A 25,297-nucleotide genomic window follows, 5' to 3' on the forward strand; every position below is an offset into this window, starting at 1 on the left:
TTCCTCAAGAAAACAAATTGTCGCATTTCTGTACCTACGTAAATTGAGAAACGACAAACTTCAACACCTTTACAAAATATTCTGTTGCTCTCTCATCAAATCCTGATTATGTACGACTCAAGGGGAACAGCAAAAGAAAATAACATCTATAAATAACACTTTTTGGCAAATCTCCCCAAATCTTTGCGATTATAAAACTGAAATCTAAATCAATCCTTGAACAGCATACCAGAACACCCAAAACTAATAAGACAGCAGAGAGTGAAGAGAGGTGGTGCGAAACAGGCTGGCTTATTCGAATTCAAAATCCTGTCCTAACTGAACCATGAACTCATTGAGAGAGAGTATCGAGAGATGCAGGGTGACGTTGACGTCTTTTAGTCTTTGCTCCAATAAAAAAAGTCACCAGGCATGCATTGAAAGACCAAATGGCGTTTTCTTGTAAAAAAAAAAGTCAAACCTAATGAAAACAAATCTATCTGATTGAATCTCCAACCTGATCTTTCTTTACTTTTTCTTGTATTAGAGTCTAATTCTCAATACCCAATGCATTTTTGGCACGAATTAACATTTCTTGAGGAGAAGATACTCGTAAAATTCGTTATATAAACTCTGGACTCAACCTTCAAGATGAGGATATGAGGCAGAATGAATCATTGAACTGGCTGGGTTACCAATCAAGGTCCACCAACAAACCAACCAAGTCATTGTCAAACTAGTCTAAAAACCTGACATTTAACTCCAACTGGAAATGCCTTTTAATACCAACCAGCTACATACATACGCCACAGAAATGACAACGTGAGACTGAACAAGCATGTGTATGGTAACATGAAGACGAGCTGCATATCATTTTCGAGCGGTTTTCGAACGAACAAGCCTGTGACAAGCTGTCGTAAATCTATTTTAGACCACGGAAGGCAAAAAATACCTACCAAATCTAACCGAAGTTCACGTCGCAGGTAACTTCCCTGCCAATTTATTTGCAACATGCAAACAAAAACTCCTCTAATTTTGCGAACTATCGGATTTTCAAAATCTATTAATCAATAAGGCAAGACTACCTGTAATTAGGTACCATGATTATTTATGGTTAAGCTAATTTGTGTGCTATAAATATTCATCTTATAAACTAACTTGTTTGCATGTTAATTGGTCTTCTTGTCTGTGCTTAAAATTATTGTTTCTCTTGCAAGAGTCAAATTGAAGGTTGTCTCGTCTCACTAAAAGACGCAAAGTTACCATTGCAGTTCAAGACTTAAAATTAACCCAACAAGGCACTCGCATCGTATTACGCAAAGTCCAGCGGATCTACATATATAGTTTCCTCAATCACAGAGACGTAACAATTTACACGAGACGCACATCAGAATAACACAACTACTATTTTTACCCATCAAAAAATTGACAGCTATTGATAACTTTTTTTGGACGCAAGATTGACCTCATACGTAATACCACATCACCTCATAAATCTTGATAAATCGAGACATCAAGTCACCTTAAATCTGACCAAACGAGCAAAAGTCCATGGAACAACCCAAAGTCAAATGATTTCTTGTAAGCATATACAAAATCAAAAGAATGACTATTTCCATATTTGCGACTCGTATCATCAAGTTTTTAGTAGAAGCATGAAGATTCAGGAGGAAGTTGACACCAAAATATTAACCTGATCAATTAATAGGAGAGTAAACAACCATTATAAAAATCAATAGTATGACATTACACTATATTTTAGCATCATTTGTCCCTCTTCTCGTATCCTCTTCCTATTTACCACAATTACAAATCACGACTCATTGTACGGTCTGCTCAAAATATTTGCGCCATATGTATGCGACAAAAACCAGAATGCGCAGTAGTGACAACTCCCTACATACTTCTTGTAAAAAAACAAGACAACTGCCAACAAAATGCTTTTCGTACCTCCCCGACAACAATGACCTCAGATGTTTCAACATTTAACTGGAAGTAGTTTCATTTCATTAACAAGTTCGCTAAAATGTCGAGGTGTAGGCATTTGTATGTATATGAGTCCAATTTCTTAATGCGTGCGGTGACTAAATAAGGGCTCGGAAGTCGTTCAAAAAAACAACAACGTAATTAAAATTTTATATGCAGTGTGATGTTGACCTGACCTCAATAACTATTTTAATTCATCGCTACATACATACTTATTCATAAACTGTGCTCAAGAAGAGATGAATCAATAGTCCATTCATAATCTCTCAGGCCATGGATACTCGCTATTTATGCACAGATTTGGTTTATGAGTGTCATGGAGGACTCAGATCTTCCTAAGTGACAAAAACTAAACCTGATAACCCAAGAAGACACCATTTTTTGCAGTGGGAGCGAGTTATGATGCATTGCATTTCACAAGTGGTTCAAATATGCACATATGTAAATACATACAGATATCCAATGCCATTCATTACGTAGGATGTCAAATAACAGTTTGTAAACTTACCATAGCTTGTTCGATCTTGTTATCAATTGCCACTGTGTTGGTACCGGAAGCACTGTAAATTTAAAAACAAAGTATACATTTAGTAAATATTATGAGAAACAGTGCCAATAATAAGGTATGTTGAAGCACGAGTGAATATAAAGCTATTTGAGCACTAAAGTTGATCCCACATTCCGCTGAGTGCGCAAGCACACAAATGTACATATGAAAATTCAAATGTATCAAAGTTACAATTAATCTGCAGATTTTGGTTAGTTATTACGTAGTGTACATATGTAACATTCTTAGCCACAACAGACCATCGTGATTCATTCCTTATGTAACAGAATTAATAGTCTCAACATTTATATAACAGTCATCATAACGAAAGATACAATTATTAGTCATTAGTTAAATCCAGCAGGAATTTTCCTGGTTTGCGTGAAAACCAATTTTTTAAGCTTTATTAGACTGGACGTCAGACGAATTAATAAATATGCAAAACGCTGACTTATATTTATTTACTTCTTGCCACTTGCCCTGAAGACTATAACAGATCTGGTTCAAAAACTACGTCAGCACGCAATAAATCATCAAATAACAAGAAGGTAACAATCAGTCTCAATATGAAAAAGTTTGATTCGTGTTGCGGAATTTAATTATGGTTTTACTCAAATAATAAAACCCACGTTATAATGGGAATCCGGGCTTTCGTGAGTCAATTGTTTTTACCTCACAATACAACGAGTGATTAAATTAAGCGGTTTCACCAGCTCGGCTTGCAAGCAGAAAAATTGCAAGAGATGTAGACTAAACTCAATTCAGTGTGTAATATATACAAGAAAATATTGATGATCAAATGCTAATCTGTTTGAAACGAGTCCTTCATCAATCAATTATTATTCCATACTAAATTCATCCTGTCGGAACCTTTCAACTTGTCTTAAAAAGCTAAATCTTTCCAGCATAATCCAGATAATTCCACTGTATAGAATACTTTCCCCGATTGCCTGAATTTTATATACACACACACTCACACACTGGATGATCATCATTTTATTCCCTGTGATACACACAACATTTGCATAGAGGTTTATGATTTCATACGCAACTTATTTATGCACTCAAACGTTCTGTTTGCTCATGGTTCAATTGTCGTGTGTAGTCTAATCTAATCTAAAAACCTAAGCCAACTCGCGTCACTGCAAAGTCAACAATTCATCATCAAGATGAATATTTGCATTCAATGATGCAATTGCTTATTCTTTAACCAAGGATTAGGAGAATCGGTGAATTTCAACTTGGAGCATGACTTCACCCGTTTGAAAAAGGAGCAAGCAATATACCGATACCATGAACATAATGGCTGAGAAATCGAGCACACAAAAATTATACGAGCCATTGTACAAATGGAGTATAAATTATTGGTAAAAACAAGGTCATAAAAAGTATTATTCTCAAATAATTGGTCGGTTCGGCTTGAAAAATTGCACGGCGATGATAGCGCCATATCGATCATTGCTTGTACCCAAGTACCCAGATAACTAGTCCCATAATCATAATAGTAAAGTTTTGTGTTGATTGTTGATCACATATAATCCTTTACTGATTATGTTAGAGAAAAACAAACCACTTAATTACTTTATCTCTTTGTGATCATCACATAACCCACCCACCAAAGCGACCAATCAGAAAGCGAGGTGAGGAATTTTTAGTATGTGCAAGTTGGGTGTGTTATTTACATACAAAAGCGTTAAGAGGGGAGATTTAGATTTAGTGAGTGAAAGAGAGGAGAACTTACCCAATGAAATTTTTGATAAAGCAGTAAATGTATGAAATTAGAGTGTTCTGGTCAAGCAGGTGGTCCTTATGAACATTAACGAGGAGGTCGGTCGGATCTGGACTGATGCGACCCCCACCCCCAGCCTCTGGAGGGATTTGAATCTGGCGATCTGCTGTCAATGTCGACATTTCTGGATATCTATCTATCTTTATGTTTGGGGTGTAGCTCGTAACAATCATTAATAAGCCGTTGAGAAGTTGGGATGAAGAGACGGAGATGCAATTAATTTTAAAATTGCAAATAGTTCAAACTCGTATTTTTAACGATTCGACTCTAATAGACGCACCAAAGAGTCACTCAGTTGAGATGATAACAGGTACAGAATTGGAGAGAATTATGTATCAAATTCGACGTTAAACAGCACCCAGAAACTTGGATAATCTATACAGGTACAGTAATACAATGGATTTTTAGACTTGACACTCTTTTTGATAGCAGTGATGGTGGATGACGATTCAAGTTTTATAAAATTGTAACTTTGTAGAATTGGAGCAAATTTATGTAGCTAGTCACCTTATACCAGTTTATAATTGATTAAATAGCTGCGGAAGAGACAGCACGCAAAAGTCGCTATAAATTATTTCTCTCTTTCTCAGCACCTTCTTCTTTTCTATGTATCGACAACAGAGTGGTTATCAGGAAGAGTTTACGTTTTCAGTTTGTGGTTTGAAATCTTTGAACTTTAATAAAGAGTCAACCTGAAGAAGAAGAGGATAACAATCCCACAAGAATTTGTACTCGGATTTTGCACAGCTACTAACTAGCTCTAGTAAGCAGTAGTAGTAGTAATAAGAGTCGCAAAGAACAACTTTGAGGATTGACACCTTACAGCGAGTGTTGCCAAGCAAGTGAATGCGGATTGCGACGAGTCGAGTGAACTCAAGTCAAAAACCTAAACGAGAAGCCGAAGCAAGCAATGGCAAACTCGGTTTGGTTCTCTCAGGGATCTCCCAACATTTACCATTGCAAGAGAGCCTAACCCACCAACACCCCTTCTTTCTGCACAAAATTCGCAACCACTACTGCAGCCATGTCACACCATATTACGTGCAGCTAGAGCTATGTATTTTACCTACTCCCTTCACCACTTGGCTAGTTCTATAGATTGCGAAAAGAGAAGACGAGACCATGCAAAGGAAACATGGAATAGTCATACCCGCCGTGCGTGAACTGGTTCTTAAGGATCCACGAAATTCTCGTAGGCATAAAAATGTATCAACAATTCCACATAAAACAACACCACTTAACTTCCGAACCCGTAACGAGAAGGAAAAACTTTGCAAAGACACTAACCAGGATTGTATGCATTGACTAATATTCCGCCGCAGCAGCCTAAATACTTACCTAGCTACCTACCAACTAAACCAGTCATACATATATTTCTCTGCTGCTTTTGTTCACTTGATGGCAAACTGTGTGCCATTTACTTGGGATTCTTAGAAATTACCATCATCATCATCATTCCGGCCAAGGAATAGACGGCAGTGGGCCAGCTTTCACCAGCCGGGCTCGTCCTCAGTCTTGCCAACTTTCTCCCTTCCTTTGTCCTCATATTTCGACGAAAATTTCTACTTGGTCTGACATGCGAGATGGAATATTATTAATGAGAATATAAAAACACCCACATTTTTATCTCTGTAATGACATTTTCGCTCTGACACATGAAAAAATTGCAGTGATTTTTTTACAAAAAAACTAAACAAAAATGCTTTCACTTTCACTAGCACCAACTAAGCAAGCAAGCTAGAAGTGGAATGAAATCCACAAGGAAATGATCGATGAGTATGACCCACTTTTCTGCAACTGTAGATGGAGAAATCTCTCCCGAGCAGAGAGAAAGTGGCAAATACCCAGGCACAACTTTGTCCTTCTTATGGTGAAAGTACTACCTGGACCAAAAGTTTTTGGGGTTGGAGGACTCACTGCTGTCTGTCTGGGACATACATAGCTTTAACACCACAACAAATCATTTCAGGTTCAGTAATTTAGAATGCACAGACGATCTGGTTGGTCTGATCTAATTCCACCATCCTCTGACATTTCCTCTCAATCTCAATCCCGCATAAACTCTGGCTGGAACAACCAAAAGTAGGCTGAGAGAAAGTTCGAATCCTTTCCCCTTGCCAAATTCACAACTATATGGAACGTGTATACAGTTCAAAGCGTTCATAGAAGTCCGGTCGCTGCTTATTATGAATCTGCAATGCTGCATGTTTGGCCTACTTTGCTTTGTAAAAAGGGCACATAAATATTCCAACCCGGTCCAAAATTTGCACAAGAACGAAAAGAGAATATAATATGGAAAGCAAGAGATCTGTCCATTGTGTGTATCTCAAAGCCAAGATACATACATACAAAAGTCGATCTGCTCTATCATCTTGATCGCATCGCTCGCTCAGTTCATCGCTCAGTGAGTAAGTACCCAACTGAATTACAATTTTAATCTCCTCGCATCCATCCATCCTCCAAAAGATCTGATTCGCGGAAGGGATGGCTTGGGTCCAATGGACTTTCAAGGCCACAGTTGATCGATAATAGGAGTTGTTACCAAGTGAATTCCAAATACTCCTCTTGTATGTACTGCGTCAAAAGTCAAATCTACAACGAGCACATACATAATTGGGGAAAGGATGAAGAAGAGAATACTCAAAACAACTTTTACACGCAAAATATGGGAGTCACGTTTGGTGGCGTGATCGCAACGCACTTTCTCCTCGCGGTATATGCAAGTAGTATGTATTGACTGGTTATGTAACGAACGATAATAAATTGGTCTCATATATTTTTCACAATAGATGAATAAACACGCCAAGTAGAATTGTATTGTGTGCTGAATGAAAGTGGGCGCATTTCAATTAAATGATAATTATTTCTATCCCCGTTTCGTAAACGGTTCTCAATAGTTTGCCAACAACAAGCGAATGTTAAGTAAACCAGGTGAAAGGACACACCCACTGTCTGGCTGCCTGGATAATTAATACATGCAATGTAAGATATCCACATGCATGTGTATGTAATCCACATAAATAACAAATTACACAACGGGAAGCATTTTATATTATATGCTATCTCTCATGGAAAATAAATACTGGAGTTGTTGTAAACTGTAAACAAGTACTCGGTACAATTGCGATGCAATAAAATATCATCCACTTCCACGATCTACTTGCCTTTTTGGCGGAATTGAGCGTGGGTTGGATGGAGAGAAAGCAGATGAAAGCACGAAATTCGTCGAGGGTAAACAACAAATGTATAGCAAAATAAAACCTTGCCGACCGAGACGAAAAACAAGGTGAGCTAAGCTAACCCTCCTCCAGGCTTTGCACATGCAAGCATCTAATATAATACGTACATGGAAGAGTACTTTACTTTCCTTGACACATTTTTTTAAAAAACTCCTCTAAGGACAAACTTGACCAGTTTTTTGTCAACAAGGAATTCCCCCAGCATTGTATGCAGCACGGGCGATACTATAAAATTAGATTATTTCAAGGCTCCAATCATCTCGTAATTTTGGTGGGTATAAATATCTTAGCAAAATTGCCCTTGTCAAATCCAGACCGTGGACAAAATAAACTGAAGGGAATCATGTTATGTAGTCCGGATTGCGTTAGTATGGAGAAAGCAAGGAGAAAATTTCTTGTATCTAAATGTTCCTGAAACTGCAAATCAAATTAAAATTCTATTCGCGACTTTATCTCATTTCGGCGCATAAACTTAATTAGTGACGCCTAGTGAGGGACAAGGACCTACTTTCTGTTTAATTATTGAAGAAAGTAAGAAACCGTGCCAAATTACATGGATGGATTTGTTGGTAAAAGGACAAATACGACCGAACGGGGAGAAAAATAAGTAAAAGTAGAGCAGCCATTCAACTTCTTCACAACAACAAAACAACGCCGTGAGTAAATAATACCGAGAATGAGTTAAACTGAAAGTGAAAACTAAACATTTGTTAAAAATTCATCAGCTAGTTCTAATTTCCTACTTATTTGTGAATAGCGGAAACGTATTAACTTTTTCCAAGTTATCTTGGATCCAGGTTGTTTGGCGATTATTTTGAAACATTACTAGATGGGTCATGACAGGACAATGTGCTCAATTTTATGTTCTAGAAATGATACCTGGTTTGGCACAGTTATCGTAGTCATTCACTCCGCAGTTGGTTTTACTTTTAGGAAAATTCGTACATATATTTCTCTTATCCATATTTCGAATTGTTCCCCACGGAATACGCAGCAATGTTTATAAATGATGACCTATTATATCAACATCCTGCGATAAATGCTGTCAAAATGTGCCAAGTAGCTTTCGGGTCATCAAATTATTTAACATGCATTACTAATCAGTACGTTATAATGTGCTGACACGTATGCAAAATTGGAATACACTTTCGCGTAATGCGATGTGACTTTTTGTGTCCGGTTGCAGGATAGGAGCGCATGCAACCAATTAATTTTACATTCGTTCGAGTCATTTCACGTGGCAAGATTTCAAATTAATTTTGCATTAGAAAAGGTTAAAGGATGTATCATGTTCCATTCCATTTTTTATTGCAGAGCTTTTAAAAACTGCTTAAGGTGACCTTTCATGGTGACAATTTAATCGAAATTCCTTTCCCCGAGTGTCACATCCAACTTTTACATTTCACAAATTTTATAGAGCTCAAACCATCGGAAAATTCTAGCTATTAAATTCTAGCTATGATCTCCTTATCCATATACTGTATCTGATTTCCATGAGTATCGAGAGATCAAACGAGGGCTTAGATTAAGACCACCTTTGTTGTTATCTACACGTTTACGAGTTTCCGAAATATTAAATTTCAAACTGCAACCATGCAGTAGAATCTTCTTACTTTTCGTTAGATCTCCTCGACCTTTATCCAACCGATCATACTTTAAGCAATAAACTGTCTCGCTCGTTTGAAGTATACATAATGCATTTGTTAACCTTGGTGGGTTGAGTTAGACTCAACTTTATTAGACGTTAAATAACATGGGGGCATTTTTTTGAACTGGATGAAGGACGAAATGACGTAGATTTAGATGATCTCGTACTGCTGTATAAAATAAACCAACTAGATATGCACGTAGTTGTTGATGAGGGATTGTAAATGGGCAGAGATTCCAAAAGACTTGCCAATAAATTGACACTGAAAAACTACCACCGAAGGGCTTATTATCCTGCACATGTATGTACGTAATAATAAGAGGATTAGTAATTTAATTTTAACTGGTAAATATTGGCTCCCACATTTCAAGAACAAGGTCCTTTTCCTGTCTGCGTAACCAGAGGAGTTAAAGCTGCTAATTGTGCGACCAGTCATATCATACTTCCGTAAACTCTAATCTATTTAAAACCCACAAATGAACAGGAAATATACATACGTAGATATCCACGCGGGTAGTAAGTAAGTACTAACGAGATCTGTTATCCTGCCTGGTTTTAAATGACGCCGAATTACATATGTGCATAAAACGTTCCGCCATATAATGACTGCTTCTAGCACAAACATTAAAATGAACAGATGCCCACTGTCTCCCTCATGGTGCGTTCTTTCCAAATCAATGCAGTTAAACGGCTTGCATGAATTATACTCATGTATGTGTGCTCACTTAAATTGGCAGAAAATCAAAATTTGTCAAACGATCGACACGAGGCGGAAAAATATGTTTTTGTATATTTTTGGAAGCTCGCTTTTTTAAACGGTGTAGTTTACGAGTAACAAACCACCAACTGCGATTGAGTAACTGTCTGGGACTCGAACCAGAAGAAGAAGAAGAAAAAACAACAAATATGCGACCAAATCGAGATGAAGCAACTGAACAACAAGTTCATGCTCATCTCTAAAGATAAAAGCAAAAGGTGAATTGAGGACACCAAGTCGGCTAGCACAACAAAGCTGAACAAAGATAGAACATATGTGGGTCTTTGTTGTGTGTATTTACTTACGAGTGGTCGTGATGCTTACTTGACGAGGAATTTTTGCAACACACTATTCCACGACATTTTTTAATAAAATCCTCCTTTCATTTAATTGACCACACTAACTAACGAATACAACCTCCATATGTCCTTCATCACGATATGCACGTATGTAGCTTAAAAACTTGCCACAAAAGAAGTGGACGCATTATCATATCTCATAATTAACACGGCTGGTTTTGATACTTTGTTTTAATTTAGGATCCTCAAAAATTCCATTATTTCTACCTGTCGCGAATTAAATCGTTCCGTAACAATATGAACGGATGCATTTATTTAGGTGCTTGCAATTTAGTTGTCCCCATGCAAAAAAAACAGTACAAGGTTCAATTCAATTATAATTCATTGCGAATACAGCAATACAATTGCAAAACTTCCCTCATTCATCATGTGTACGTACATACATATGAAGACCATTTAATAAAATTCAGCATACATACATACATACAAACCAATTCCAACTAACATCTTGCAGGATGAAGTAATGATTCAAGAGATGGCTGTTGCTATATTGCTTGCTACATGAGCTTTTTTTATTGTACGCAATGTCCTTTGTCTTGATCAAGAAATTGTCCCATCGTTTTTTTGACAAGGGAAAGCATACCCAAGCCGATTGTTTTTGCTCACTATTTGACTAATGACAATCAATCCCTCTTTACAAGAAGTTACTCAATACATGCGTTTGAAGGAAGTTTATGTAGCAGTTGCCACATTCGAATAATAGTTGTAGTCTTTACTTATTTGGATTTGTTTAGCCCCTGGTACCACAACTGTTAACGTGACTAGCTCATAAATTGCTCCTTTATACACTAAACCTTTGACGTGACTCAGACACCGTTATATAAAAAGAGGTACTTACAGAGAAAAAAAGGTTTAGGGATAGTGTTTCAATTTACACATTTATACGAAAGAGAAAGGGCTTTAAATAAATATGTTAACGGCACCAGCGTCCAAGTTACAATTTTAATTTAATTTCCGTAATTTATTTTATTTCTTACCGCAGTGAGAGCAGCAATAATTTAGAGGTAGAAGAATCCGTCCATTCGTTTGAACAAATATGCATTCTCAATATGGTAGATAATGTCGACACAAAAGTCTTAGTTACCCGAAATGTCAATCAAACCCAAAAGTCAAAGTAATCAATATACTTTCTTTTACACATTCACCAAAACAAAGAATAAATACAGGAGGAGGATGAACCAGGGAAAAGCGATGAATAATTCTACCAACATTGTGAAAAGAGTTATGAATTGAACTGAATTAGCAACATTTTGACTGAATAAAATTGTACGATGATGTTCCTGAGATGTTCTTGTTTACCGGTTTTATGTTATTTACGCACTTATCCGACTAAACTTTGTACACCGGTGGTGGTGAGGTATTGACAGCTCGAAAAAATGAATATACGTTTAAGTAGTATTATCGTCTTGTAATATTGTACTCCTCGTGGCAACGAAGCTTATCTGGTGCTCAAGCTCAAAATTGTGCAAATGCCCAACTCGTGTAAAGAAAGATGGCTTCAGAAACTTTGGCAGGTGTTCCAACGCAGGAAATATGCAGGTGAAGCTTTGCCAGGTAAATATTTTTACGTTTGCTATGCTTGTTGAGTGAAGTTGCTTGAGAGAGAATGGTAGATGGACTGGAAGCTTTAATAGGATATAGGCAACAATATTCGCAAATCCATACACATACATTTTGCACATACAAGAACCAACCATCTTTGCATACGCCACAGTAGTGGGAACAGAAGGGGAAACCAACTAAATAAAAGCCACACAAGCTAAAACTTCTACCCTTCTCCTCTCGTAGTAATTGTATTGCATACGCTGCATAAAAGTATGATTCTCTTCGACGGGGCTGTATGTATGTTGCTGTTACATTTGGTGTCCTATCATCATTACGGTTTACGTGAAGTGAACCCACAAAACTAAACCAACTCGTTTTCTCAATCAACAACATTATCATCGTACCGTATCATCAAGTCTCGTCGACATCAACATTTTAGCATGGCAAAGAACATGGGATATAGCGAATATCATTATTGCAAGTGCGGATGGACATGGGATAGATGCAGATTCACAAAATATCATCAGGGGAACGTGATATCATCCACTATTCGTCGTAATACTACGAATGAATCTTGTCCGACTTGGCTCAGATTCGCGTCTTCATCCTATTTTCCCACATGGATTGCATGCACGTTGATATTTTTAAGCTGAAATTAAGACTAGACTTTTACCCCTCGAGGGAGGAGGAGATATAGATAGATAGCGAGTCTCATCATCCGATGAGAGTTGCCAAGCTGGCTGTCAGTCTTACTGGCAATGTTATATACATAATTGCATTTTAGACGTATTATATTTGATGAAAAATGGGAAATCCAGTTCCATTTTATTGAATTCTACATGGCATGTGTACATATAGTGCTTAAATGTTCTGGAGCTTTTTCATTACGATCAGTACAAAAAAAAACAATTTCTTCTGCAATCCCAACCCACAAATAAAAAAGCATGTACGATTTTCTTGCCCCGTCTAACCTTTGCGTAACGAAGTCACGGCCAAGTAAATCTGCAAATCCTCTCTCTTTCTCTTTCTCTCCCTCGTTTTGAAATTGATTCAATCCAGTTCTGCGGGTTGCAAGGATATATATGTACGATTGACTTGGTCTTTTCTACTTGAAAAACCCATTACATTTTTTTACATGAGGGGAGATGGTTAGGCTAAATCTCCAGTTTTAGCAAAGCCCATCACTATTTACTTTAGACCACTTTCGCCTCCTCGAGTCTCAAGCTCAACTCAAAATGGTGAACACCAACCCGTACGAATTCATCTACTCTGTAAAGATGAGGGGAGATTTTCGCAGTGCCAAATTCTCAAACAGCGTATGGCACTATGTGCAAAAACTCTGCAAATGTTGGACCATAATACAACACGAGCAAGCAAAGAGAACACTTGCAGCAAGCTGGTGGTAGCATAGTGGTGTGAGTGTCCTCTCGGATCTCAATGTCAACGAAAGTTGTTGCCACGCTGTTGCGGTCCTCCGGTGACTCTCTCGGGGAGGGTAAATAATGAAATGAAGCCATTTACACCAGTGGAGAGTGCGAAAGTGAATAAATAGATGCCTACTTACTCTTCAGCTTTGTTGTTGTTGCTTGCACTACCTAAACATTTATACATAATAAATCATACCCACACGGGTCTGTCCTTCCATGTCAATCGATGCTTCTTTCTTACAACATAAACGCTAACACCGCACATCATCTCATCATCATAATCTCTTTTGTGTCTGACTTTCCAGCAAATACTTTGCTGGAAAATTGCAAAGCTTGCACAGCTAAAGTGTTTGTTATTGATAAGCTGTACCTTGTGCTAACAAAGTTTATGTATGCATGCACTTATTAACAATTGAAATTTACATGAATCTTAAAATAACGTTTTGAGGTGACGCTGATGACGCAAAGTTTGAGCTAACCAAATTAGTTGTACCTGAACCTATTCATTGAATGGCTGTACTGTATTAATTAAAATTTTAGTGGTAATACTGAGCAGGATACAAACACCCGGTTACCGGCTATCTCACACCTTGAAATCTTGGTTTATTTTCAACCTAGGAGTGAGTGAACACAGATGAAATGTCTACGTCAATGCGCAAATTAAAAAGAGAACAAATAGAACTAGTCCATGACATGGGTTCTGATTAAATTCACCTGGCTTGCCTTAATCGAAAATTCTAGCCATTTCTTCCGTCACTTCCTAATTCAATTGATTGAAGCATGTCAAGTGTGGATCGGGAAAGTACGAGGTACACAGAAATTTCTTGGTAATTTTAGCTAAGGTGGATTTGTCCTTAATGAAAATTCCAGACGCCAAGCCAAGCAAATCAACAAATCTGAGAAATGTGCGATGAACCATACCTAACTAAAATGTGACTAATCATTATTAGTCATTAATGTATTTAAATAGTCATCAAACAGTACCGGATATTCCTTAATTATTAATTAAAGAATATTATGTTTATAGTTTGCGAAAAGTGTGACCTAAGAATGCCAATAACCTTCACACGCCACCACAACCACTTAAGATTCGTCATGCATAGGTTTAATTAATTGCATACATACATATTTACATATCACTCGAGTTCGAGTTTATTCCTCCTCTCAAAAAACTTCAAAATCATCAATTTTTGTATCGGTGCAATCAAAGTCGACATCAAATAAATACAAAAAGGTCAACTATCAGTGCCACTTGTATAAAGTCAATCAATCTAAAATGACTACTTTATAAAGTAATTTGGACCTAATTGAGTCTTGTAGTGCAGTTGTATAACACATAATAAGTATGGACATTTTCACTATCTGCTCTGCACATCAATCGACCCGAACATGAAAATGCTGATTATACAACATATGTATGGCTTGCAGCTCCAGCAGGAGCATTCAGCCAGTCAATAATATGATGTCACTTATTATACATACTGTATTATTACATACACCGCAAGTTGTACCATTATTCAGACCGAATTCAATCTAAACAGTGGGCTTAACTTGGGCTCAAAGTCGAAAGGTAATGTTCGATAACTCCAATTTGTTCCACGTGCAAAATCCACATTCATACAAAAAAATATGCAAATAGATACACACTCACCCGTGCAATTTTATCATAAATCTGCCAACTGTATTGTGGGTAAGGTCATATTTTTCTAGTAAAATTCGTTAGGAATTTGCAACTTTCACTGTAATGCATCTCTGTTACATGACCTGGTACCTTGACATGAATTTGTGTACAGCAGCCTCCCACCCATCTACAATGCAATATTTTTAACCCTACATTAACATCCCTCAATAAACAAGTCAACATACATACATAGTTTGCATTTGGATCACAAACAAGTAGCGTGCCAAGTAAATGATTATGCAATTTTGCCAGGAAAAATGTAATAAATAAGGTGTAAAGCTGTCATCAAGATAGTATAAAGAACATGAATGAAAAACAAGCTATTCAAACTTGGGGTTTCTTGTCATTGTGATTACATAATCGCCCATGCCCGCGTTCCAAATTTTCGGTAAATGCCATCAAGTACAAATTAGGTGCTCCAGTTTTCTCTTTTATGAAGGCAATGTGAAACTCTCGAGAGATTATATGCATGGGTAAAGCATGTGCATGTGCGAAACGGAACATAAGTGAATCGATGCAAACAAAGTAAACCCACGTAGATGATATGTTTGTTTGTAGGCTCTCTCAGACAAGTCGCCAGCCAAAAAAGCTGCTTTCTGACCCTGACACAGTCTCCAGAAGAATTTGTGTGTAATAAGTATAACCACGAAACGAAATCCCTGATACCGACACCGACCTCAGGCATGGTGTGGATGCAATTCCACAAAAACTAGGAACAAAAGCGATCATTCATGCCATTTTGCTTTCGGTTTAAATTAAACTCGGATCTGGAATATTTCTAGATTCCTGTCTCGCTCTCTCTCTCTTCTGGCTCATACTTGGCTCGTGGAAAATTTAAAACTTTTATGTAAATATTTATAAGATTTCATCTTCGCCTTAAATTTACATTTTGCTATTCATAGTTCATAAATAATAACTGGTCAAAGTCACCCTCCAATATTTTTGGATCAGCACTTTGCTGCGTGCATGAGCAAAGTCAAACAATCACTGCTTTAGAGTGGTTATATATATATGTACATCGAACTGACTGACTACACATACACAGATTCCAAATTATCGCATTGAAATTCAACAGATTCATCCTCAAGTTTAAGGATGTGAGTATTTATGTGCATGATTTATGACCACAATATATGCATGTTTTGCAAAGATTTATAATAATTCTGACATTTTGACTTTTCCTTCAATACATTACTTATTTATACATACTTGAAGTCATACTCATACACAGGCTTTTGACGGTTATAGAGTTATAGAGGATATGCGTCAATTTGCTTAAGGATTTGCAAATCAAACAAGAAAGATGTACAGAGATGAGCCCAGCCCTTCCTGTTGTTTGCAATATGCTGGAAATGACTGGATTTTACCTGAAATATCTCGTTTTTCCAGCAATTATTCTGGAAAACAAAAGTGCTCATAAATAAAACCAACAAAATTTACATGCGATGATCACACCCGATAGGAATCGGCTGCATCTTACTATTAGCAATGCAAACACTAACAGTCATGATATTCAGTAAACATTTATTTTTAAAAGTTCCATGACGCATTTACCTACTGATCGTGCTCATGTGCCCAACCAAATAGCAAAAACGGTGACATGTGTGCCGGATCAAAGAATAAACAACAAACAATGGCACAATCAGAACCAGCATGAATATAATATTGGTCGCACGCATGGAATAAAAACTGGACGGAAAAGAGGTCAACATTATACGACGCTATGGCTATATGCTCAGATTTGGCAGACAGCTTGACGACGGTGATGTGCCGCTGCTGCCGCCGCCGTCTTGTCCTGATTCCGTCCGTCATTTAATTCCGAGGTATCATGTCATCTACTTCACTTCGCAATAACAACAACAACTGTGAGTACAAGTCTGAATGGGTCAAAATATTGGGTTGCTACAAGTCTGGATTTCGCCAGCCAATTTCAGTAATTACACACAGACATATTTCCTTCACCGATAAGCTCAACCTAAAAAGTATCGCCGAAATGCCGGTAACAGATCGATACCTACTGAAAATAACGCAAGAAACAAAAGGCCAAAAACCTTTCGAAAACTAGGTAGGAAATGAATAAGTGATGTGCGTGAAAATAATGGAATATAGTAGCAGTTATTTAGCAGTACAGAAGCCATATTATTATGCCACAACACATTGACAATAATGGATTAACCAATAATCACCGCTATATATGTACAAATATGAAAAGTACAAGTCGAGAAACTATTGACGATTGTTAACTTTATGCTATGAACTAACCACAACCAAACTCTTGTTGCATTACACATGCATAAGCTTTGAATTGGGCAGATACAACCTAACCTCAACCAATCTACCTTTCGCGAAGAGAATCATACGATGGCCTGAAACGAGGTCAGTATTCGTAACCTATAATTATTTTGATTGCCCTCTCTGCACAAACGTCCCTCACCAAGAACAATATCAAAACCATTCTAGTAATTTTTGCCGTCAGGATGATAACGAAACAGTTCACACAGATGTATATTAAGCCTAAAGCTTAATGCCTAATTTGTTAAGGAAGGATGCAGGGATAACAGGATATAATAATAAATCAAACAATAAATAGTGAGAATAGAAATTTTACATAAAATGCAGCATCACACAGATCTAAGTGAGCAGTTTTAAGTGTGCACATTATATGAATTCTTATTGGTAGGTTAGGTACCCACATAGGTATTGTTAGTCAAGGATTTCGATTTCCGATATTCCTGCGTCACATCAACTCTAAAAAGTATCGCAATGAATGGTTTCGCGACTTTTGCATATTTAGCAGCAGCACTACATACATTACCACATCAATCCATCATCGAGAAGACTGCTGCTACTCTCAGGGCTATCGACCTTTCCCAACCAATTCGGGTGTAGAGCACAGCACTTTATACACACTTTGTAATGGAATTGCAATAGTTAGATTGTGATGTAGCGTGTCTCTCTCTCTTTCTATGCAACCCTGCCTCTTTCTTGCCATTTGTACTAACTGAATGTTACCAAGAGAAATTTTCCAATTGCGTGCAAATAACGATATGACGATAACGATGACCGTATGTACATATGTATAATTAGCAAGTGAAAAATATTATCAAGGGAGTTTTGCTCACCACAACATTGCATTAATGTGATGATACAGTTAATTTGCTTCGTTTCATGAATAATGAACACCTGTTAGAAACATGAAGCTGAGAGTTGTTGCAAAAAACTCCTATCACAAAGAGAATGACTGGACTGGGAGAGTTAAAAATATTATGACAATTTAATTGTAATAATTCGATCAATTCATTTAGATCATCAATATTAATAGTGTAACCAATGCGTGAGGAAAGTGGAGGGGATTTGTTTTCAAAATAATGCAAATCATAACAAAAACCTGCTTTGATGTAAAAAAAAGTTTTAATCGGCACCTGGTTAAATGGAAGATTGCATGTTAACTGCATACATGAATAAAGCCAGTACGTCCATACAATCAAATAACAGAACAGAATTGTACATACTACATACATTGCACGCGGTGTGCGAATGAATACTTACTTGCACGGTACGGTGCTGGTAGTCGTGCCAGACTGCATGGCGTCGCCCAAGTAAATCTAACCTCAATTTCCATCCATTCTCTATTCAACTCAACTCAATAGTTGTCGTGATGACGGGGATGATATACTTTTTACAAGATAACTGGATATAACCGGCTTTCATGTAAAACAGGACCAAGAAAATGCGGACCAACAAAAAGCTACAGTTTACCATTATATAGATTTGCTGGGTGAAATAAATAAATGGAAATAAATAAACGACTACAACTAATTCACCTAAAAGTAAAAGCATTCCTACTTACGTAATATTTACTATTTAAAACTTAAAAAAGGTTGTGTTACACAACAACACGGGGGAAAAGCATGTTCTCTTGATATTACTATCATCACGTCAAAAGTGTGTATTAAAAACTCTTGAAACAAAGTGATTGGTAACTTATTATTATGTGTCTTCCTTCCTTCACGCCTTGCCAACAGGCAAGATAAGACTTTGACTCGGGCAACAAAGTTAAAAATATCGATGACTTCACCTCACCACTAGCACCCCATGAATTTAGCATGTTTGGTTGCGAATAACCTTTTAACTTTCAAAATTCGCAAGATTGCAAATCGATTGTTCTGATCTAAATTGTATGTGCAGGGAAGCTAATTAAATTTGCAATTACATAAAGTAAATTTTCAAATGGTGCCCTTGGATGTAGAAAAAAGTATTCAGTAAAGAATTAATACGATTGAAATTATGAATGAAACATATATGGCGGCGGTGGCGTGAGGTTTGCTGTACCCAAAAAATCGACTACATAACAGACTCACTTGTATCATAGTCAATACTTATCTTGCAAATTCCTTTCACAAAAACAAACTAAGATAAGCCCCCTATCTGTTTGCACCAGGCAAGAAAACAAGTACAAAGTTCACTCGGAGCTTCATTCGTTAAATTATACAGAGGAAAAAATCATCATCGGCCGAATTATCTATTCTTGACTTTGCATTTGCAAAAAGTTTGCACTATTACTTGACGACCCCCGTTTATCAACTTTTTAAAGGAAGCAAGTTTAAGCAAGCCTGCTCCAACCATAGTTAAATCGTGATTCAAATATTTAGCCGAGTTAATTTTCTTAACCAATTGATTTAATAAATATGTATTCACAATAAATGCAACAGTTTTAACACGGGGAACCACGTAAATTATTCTATAAAACTTGATTTGCCAATTAAAAATATGTATAAATTTGTTGGTTGGGGCAGAATGGAAATTACCAATGACTGACCTCAACAAATCAATCAAGTCAAGTCATAACTAGATTAACTTGATCAATTACTTCATCCATATTTTTATCACAAACCCAGTAACAAGTGACGAGTAACCAGTGCTGGTGGACAAGAGAAACCGCACAGGATGGAAATAGATATGACGATAAAATTGTAATTTAATAAGCAATTAATCAATAACGATATGTATAAATTATGTATTTTTCTCCTCGTCTTCTGCCTACTTAATAAGAAATCCAATGTATTGCACGAGGTTACAAAGAAGCCTATGAAGATCTAGTTTCACAAAAGCCACAACTGCTGCAGAACTCGACAACAGGTGCACAAAATAATTGCTACCTTTGATACAAATCATGCAGGTTCTTCCTTCATTCAATCGATAAAATAATAATTACTTTTCAAACAATTTCACAAATGAGTCATCATCAAGATGTAAAAATCTGCAATGCTGCAAATAACATGATGTTGCGATTGCCCAAGTTATTCTTCTTTTGTATCATAACAAGACGTGCGTATGTTTGTGAAAATCAATGAGCTCACCACGTAATTGGTGGCCTTACAAGATATGCATACAGACGTAGACGACGTGTGAGATTATATAATTTATTTTTGTATGATTCGTATTGTTTTCAATGATTTATTAGCGTCGTGGAGACTTCCAGTTGGGGCAACAATGGGAAAGTCCTTCAGACCAAAACATCCTTCAATTTGTTGGCCTATGTAATAAGACTCCATTACTAATAAGACGTTTATATAACTTGACGTATTCATAATTAGCTTTCCAGAAGCATCAAAAGTGACTCGGGTCTGGAATCAATCAGTTCTCGACGAGCTAATTAATTTGATGGCGAGACGGGCAGAACGAGGAGTTCGGCACGTATTATTTATTCATCTACCTAATTAAACTTTCACTTTGTACGTAACGTGTTGACAGAGAAATTGTTTATCAGCAAGACTTTGAAGTGAATTATCCATCCATCCATCCATCCGATCTATACATGTAGGTCTCTCCCGGGTATCTATCCTTTTCAAGCACTCTCAGGAGGCTTGCGAGATGGGCGATGCGATATCCGTAAACAAAATAGTCGAATAACAATTCTGCGTCGTAAACATCATCCTAGACTTTCAGCCTCTCCTCATGGTGGCGTGTTTCTAACAAAAAGTCACATAACCCACGTCGTCTCGAATTCTATTCTTCTTATCGAAAATCCATTTATACGATGCCAACTACATTGTTTGTTTTTTTATTCGAATAATAGTAAACGGAGAGAAAAAAATGACAAAAAACCTGGGAATCAAATTAGATCACGTAACTCCTATACTTGATCTTGCAAAGGTATCATATTATCTTGATTCACATGTATGCATAATCTAACCAAGCCAACATCCGTAACAGAACAAAAATTCAGACCGGATTTAAAGGCCTAAACCTACATGTCTACTTGCATGGACCTGATTTTAGGTAGTTAAATTAACTGGAAAAACTACTTCGTTAGGCGACGAATTAATACCTTCCGCATGTATGGGAAGAAATAAGCGAGAGTTATTAATTGATTCTTTGAGCTACTACATAGTCAACATGGTCATGGGTTCTTTTAATCAGAAGAGAAGCCTCATAAAAAGATCAAGAGTCAAGCAGTCTGGCGAATGGGCACTGATTAATCGAGTTGGAATTAGATCGACGAAGTAAATGCATCCTTTTTGAAGCGATGGAATACTTCTGCCAGTTCTACGTGAACCAATAATTATCTTTTTTTCACAGTTTATTTAATTGAGGTTATACCTAAATACTGTTGATTTGGTACTCGCCCAGTTTGATAACATTTTAAGCCACACAATAAAATCGGTCCAACTGGATTAGTCCATGGGGGATGAAAACGCGAGACGCAGTAAAGCAAGTGATAAATGTAATACTAAAGCAAATCGTGTATACATAAATCCAAAATGAAATGAATTTATGTAATTGCTCTTGGTTTTATATGCACTTCACATTCATATTCATCAAATTAAATGTCGTGATAGCGTATGGATCTGACAAGATCATCATCAAAACAATGGAGTCTGGAGGTTAACACACACAACCTCTTTTCACACAGTTGAAATATGGTATAATTGCAAAGTATTGATCTGTCTGCATCATCATGTTCTGGTTTAACAACTCATAATAAACTCAAAGACAGACTTGTTGACGCCCGTGCGAAGTATTGCAAAACTACTTGCACATACATATTATAACCACTACTGAACTTTGGACCTCTTCTTTCTATACAAATATTTCTCGAAGTTTGAAAGCCTGTGTAAGCAAACGTGATGATAATTGTTTGAAACGCGGCCAGAAAACATGCAAAAATCGCTTTTCGCAATGGGCAATCAGCAATTCCTAGCCAGGAAGGAGGAGAAAAGAATTTTATAATCATTCAGGCATCGCATTTTTTTCTTTCTCAATGAAACTTACACAAATTCTCAACTACTTATTTAATTCGGTTGGCTTGAGTAAAATCATCCCCACATTTTCAACTGTCCATGAAATTTATGGCATGAATGAATTCAGCAAAGGGGGCTTTGTACGAACTTGATGTTTGAAAGTCACATTTTTTTTAGATCACGAGATCTCCGTGTGACAATCTACCCACACTCTGTTGAAAGGTTTGAAATGTAAAATCTTGCTGGAAGGAGAAAGTCATAAATTAGTCGGGTTTATTATCTAGGAAGCTTAATAAAGTGCTCAAAGTTTGTTACAGAAAATGCATAAACATCATAAACACATCTACACTGTTAAAAATTCGGATCAAAAACCTCACGATTTTGGCAACCTTTTAACAAAATTTTCTTCAAGGGTTAACATGTTTATTTAGGGTTACAAAAACTACAAAAAATTAATATCATTCTAGATACGAGCACTAAAACCTTATTTCTGCGAAAAAAATGTGGTCCTTGCCCCGACACTTGTGCTAACATTGCAGTACAAAATATGCAGAAGGGCAGACAGACCAAACAAACCAAGGTCCATTTATAATCTTCTCACCGATTTGAATAGAATAATAAATCAGGAGCAAACATTGCAGAAACCTGTTTCATTGTCATTTGCATACATAGTTATATGAAAAACCTGGCCCATAATTTAAGATCACAATCACACCTCCTACATGTATTTGTACCAATGTGTGTGTATCTAGAAAAAATAGCATCATTAGAGTCCAGAGTGTGCAACCTTATGCAATTCCCTGCAAAAAAAATGACTTTCATAAATCAGCGAGGTACATGTACGACGCAGTTTCATGATGCATCGCGTAATAAACTCTATCGTTATATTATTCATAAATGAAGATTTTGAAAGCTCACAGCTTGACATGAGATACAAAACGTAGCCGAGAAATATGATGGTAAATAAATACACAGATCCGAATAGCTTCAAGTATGTAGGTTCAAAGTGCAAAAAAGAGTATATTTTTATCCCGACTAGAGATTGGTTGAATGTTTATCGGAAACTTAAAAAAAATCAGTTTCCAATTTCTAAACTGGGTAATGTGACATTGAAGAATTTACAAAAATGTTCCAAACTAAATCGTACGAGATAGACATTCTGACTCCATTAGTAAATCAGCACGTAATTATTTTCGTTTTTTTATTTCATTGACATAACTCGAAAGAAGAATCTCGTTGTTCTCCGAAGTTGTTGAGGTAAGACATGTTGTCGCCAACAGGATGACAAGTGCAAAATTAGCCAGGAATTAAGAATGAAAAAAGAAGCCGTGACCTTACCCACTTCAAATCTAATTCCGTACTTCCTTCCTTCCACATTCATTAAATGAAATCATGTTGTAAAATTCATGATATCACGGTGTGGTTGGTAAATGTATTAATCGGGGAATCTTAATCCAAAGCATAAAATCAACCCACAAACAATAGAACACGTAGAGCTACACTATTTTAAGAGTTGAGCTGATCAAGGAACAACGACATGATCACAGTCTCATTTATTTTGCATTTCCTTTTACGCAAAAAAAACCTTTATTACAACCACTGGACCCCACGAATGGGCCATTACCCAGGGAGGGAGAAGAGTACCTGAGCTTGGCAGTGGGGAAAAACGAGAAAAACCCACTGCAGGCACTAGGACTTGAACCCAGCACCTCCATTCAGCCCACTCAGGTGGACGGTAAGCAGGACGGCATTTCTGCCACTCCGCCTCGTCACCCTTCTCAAATCACATGCAAACATCACATCACAGCACGTAAACCAAATTCTCCGAAATCAGACGGAGATACAAGCAAAATATTATCAATCTACGCCAAAAAGATTAGTGCAAACAACTGTATCACGCCATCATTTTCGCAGAATGAGTAAATAATAACATGGGGAAAGTCTTTTATTACTAACGTCCTTTCGACCTTTGCATCCTGGATGCCATGTTAGTCTAAACACTTTTGAAACTGGATCCAGATGTTATCATGGAATCCGAGTACTGCCGTAATAATAATCATAGTCACAGTAAGTCAAGTTCAAGGGCAGACCTACCACCAGCTTGAATTGAGGGTACAATCCATTTAATAGCTGTGTCATTAAGAGCGAGTCCATGATAATGACCAGTATGACCACTGGCTGTTCAGCACCAGCCGTGCCCTTCCGTGCAATAAGAATACGTAGTCCTGCTGGGTAAAGAAGATTATGATGATGGCATTTGCCAAAAAGTGAACCACTTTCTGGAAATCCCTCACAGCATTAATAAATTGTTCTTTCGTGATTAGTCTAACTGCTTGGAAATACAAACGAAAGCCTCCTGGACACCCAGAGTGCAGTGTTTTAATACGCCTGCATCTGTAGCAAAAACAAGGAAAACACATTTTCCACAGAGATTTGCAGAGATTATATAAATCCTTATGTACAGATACCATATGCACCCAGCAACAAATTTTAGCTACTTTGCCTTCTCCCATTATTTTTTAGCTGATTCTACGTATTTTTTACTACTCGTAAATCACAGGCAGGGATGCATACAACTCATAAAAAAAGAGAACCAAGTGTTCGTAAAGCTGGACCATTATCCTTGACAAAACATTGTTAGTGAATATTTTTAATACCTTTTTCCTGTTACAAAACCTGATTATGACAACTATTCCTAAAAAAATCAGACATCCTTGACAGGGAATAAGAGAAAAAGATAATAAAACTTCTAGCAGAAAGGCTTGGAGGAAAATGTTGGTAAAGTTCAAGTACGGACATACAAATAATAGAATTGCCTCCCCAGTAAGTCAATTCTTCTTATTTTGAGAATTTCATTAGTCTTTATGTACAAAAAGTTGTCGGAAGCTTTCCAGCTCCTGAAGGGAAGAGTAAAAGTAAATCGGATGTCCATCATGCTGTGTTTATCGCCAAACTTGTGCGTAGTAGTGGTAAGCAATATAATAAATGCAACTTTCCCCATTAAGATTGGGACGTGATGTAATTTGCAATGCTTCAATTCAGATTAGTTTCCTCCAGAGAGGGAAGAACAGAGAGAGACACACACCGACAATAACA

General features: G+C 37.0%; 1 protein-coding gene across 4 annotated transcripts in view; it reads right to left on the bottom strand.

Annotated features, from left to right (window-relative positions):
* Positions 1-25,297, bottom strand: part of LOC110845202 (TSC22 domain family protein 1) — a 42,209-nt gene that overhangs the window by 7,930 nt on the left and 8,982 nt on the right. For all 4 annotated transcript variants that reach the window (XM_022091571.2, XM_035848408.1, XM_022091570.2 and 1 more), the window contains exon 12: positions 2,474-2,525. In XM_022091571.2, coding sequence (XP_021947263.1) covers positions 2,474-2,525 — 52 coding nt within the window. The remainder of the gene's footprint in view (positions 1-2,473; positions 2,526-25,297) is intronic.

Source organism: Folsomia candida, unplaced genomic scaffold (assembly GCF_002217175.1).
Source record: "Folsomia candida strain VU population unplaced genomic scaffold, ASM221717v1 Fcan01_Sc002, whole genome shotgun sequence".
In the NCBI taxonomy this organism is placed as follows: Eukaryota; Metazoa; Arthropoda; class Collembola; order Entomobryomorpha; family Isotomidae; genus Folsomia; species Folsomia candida.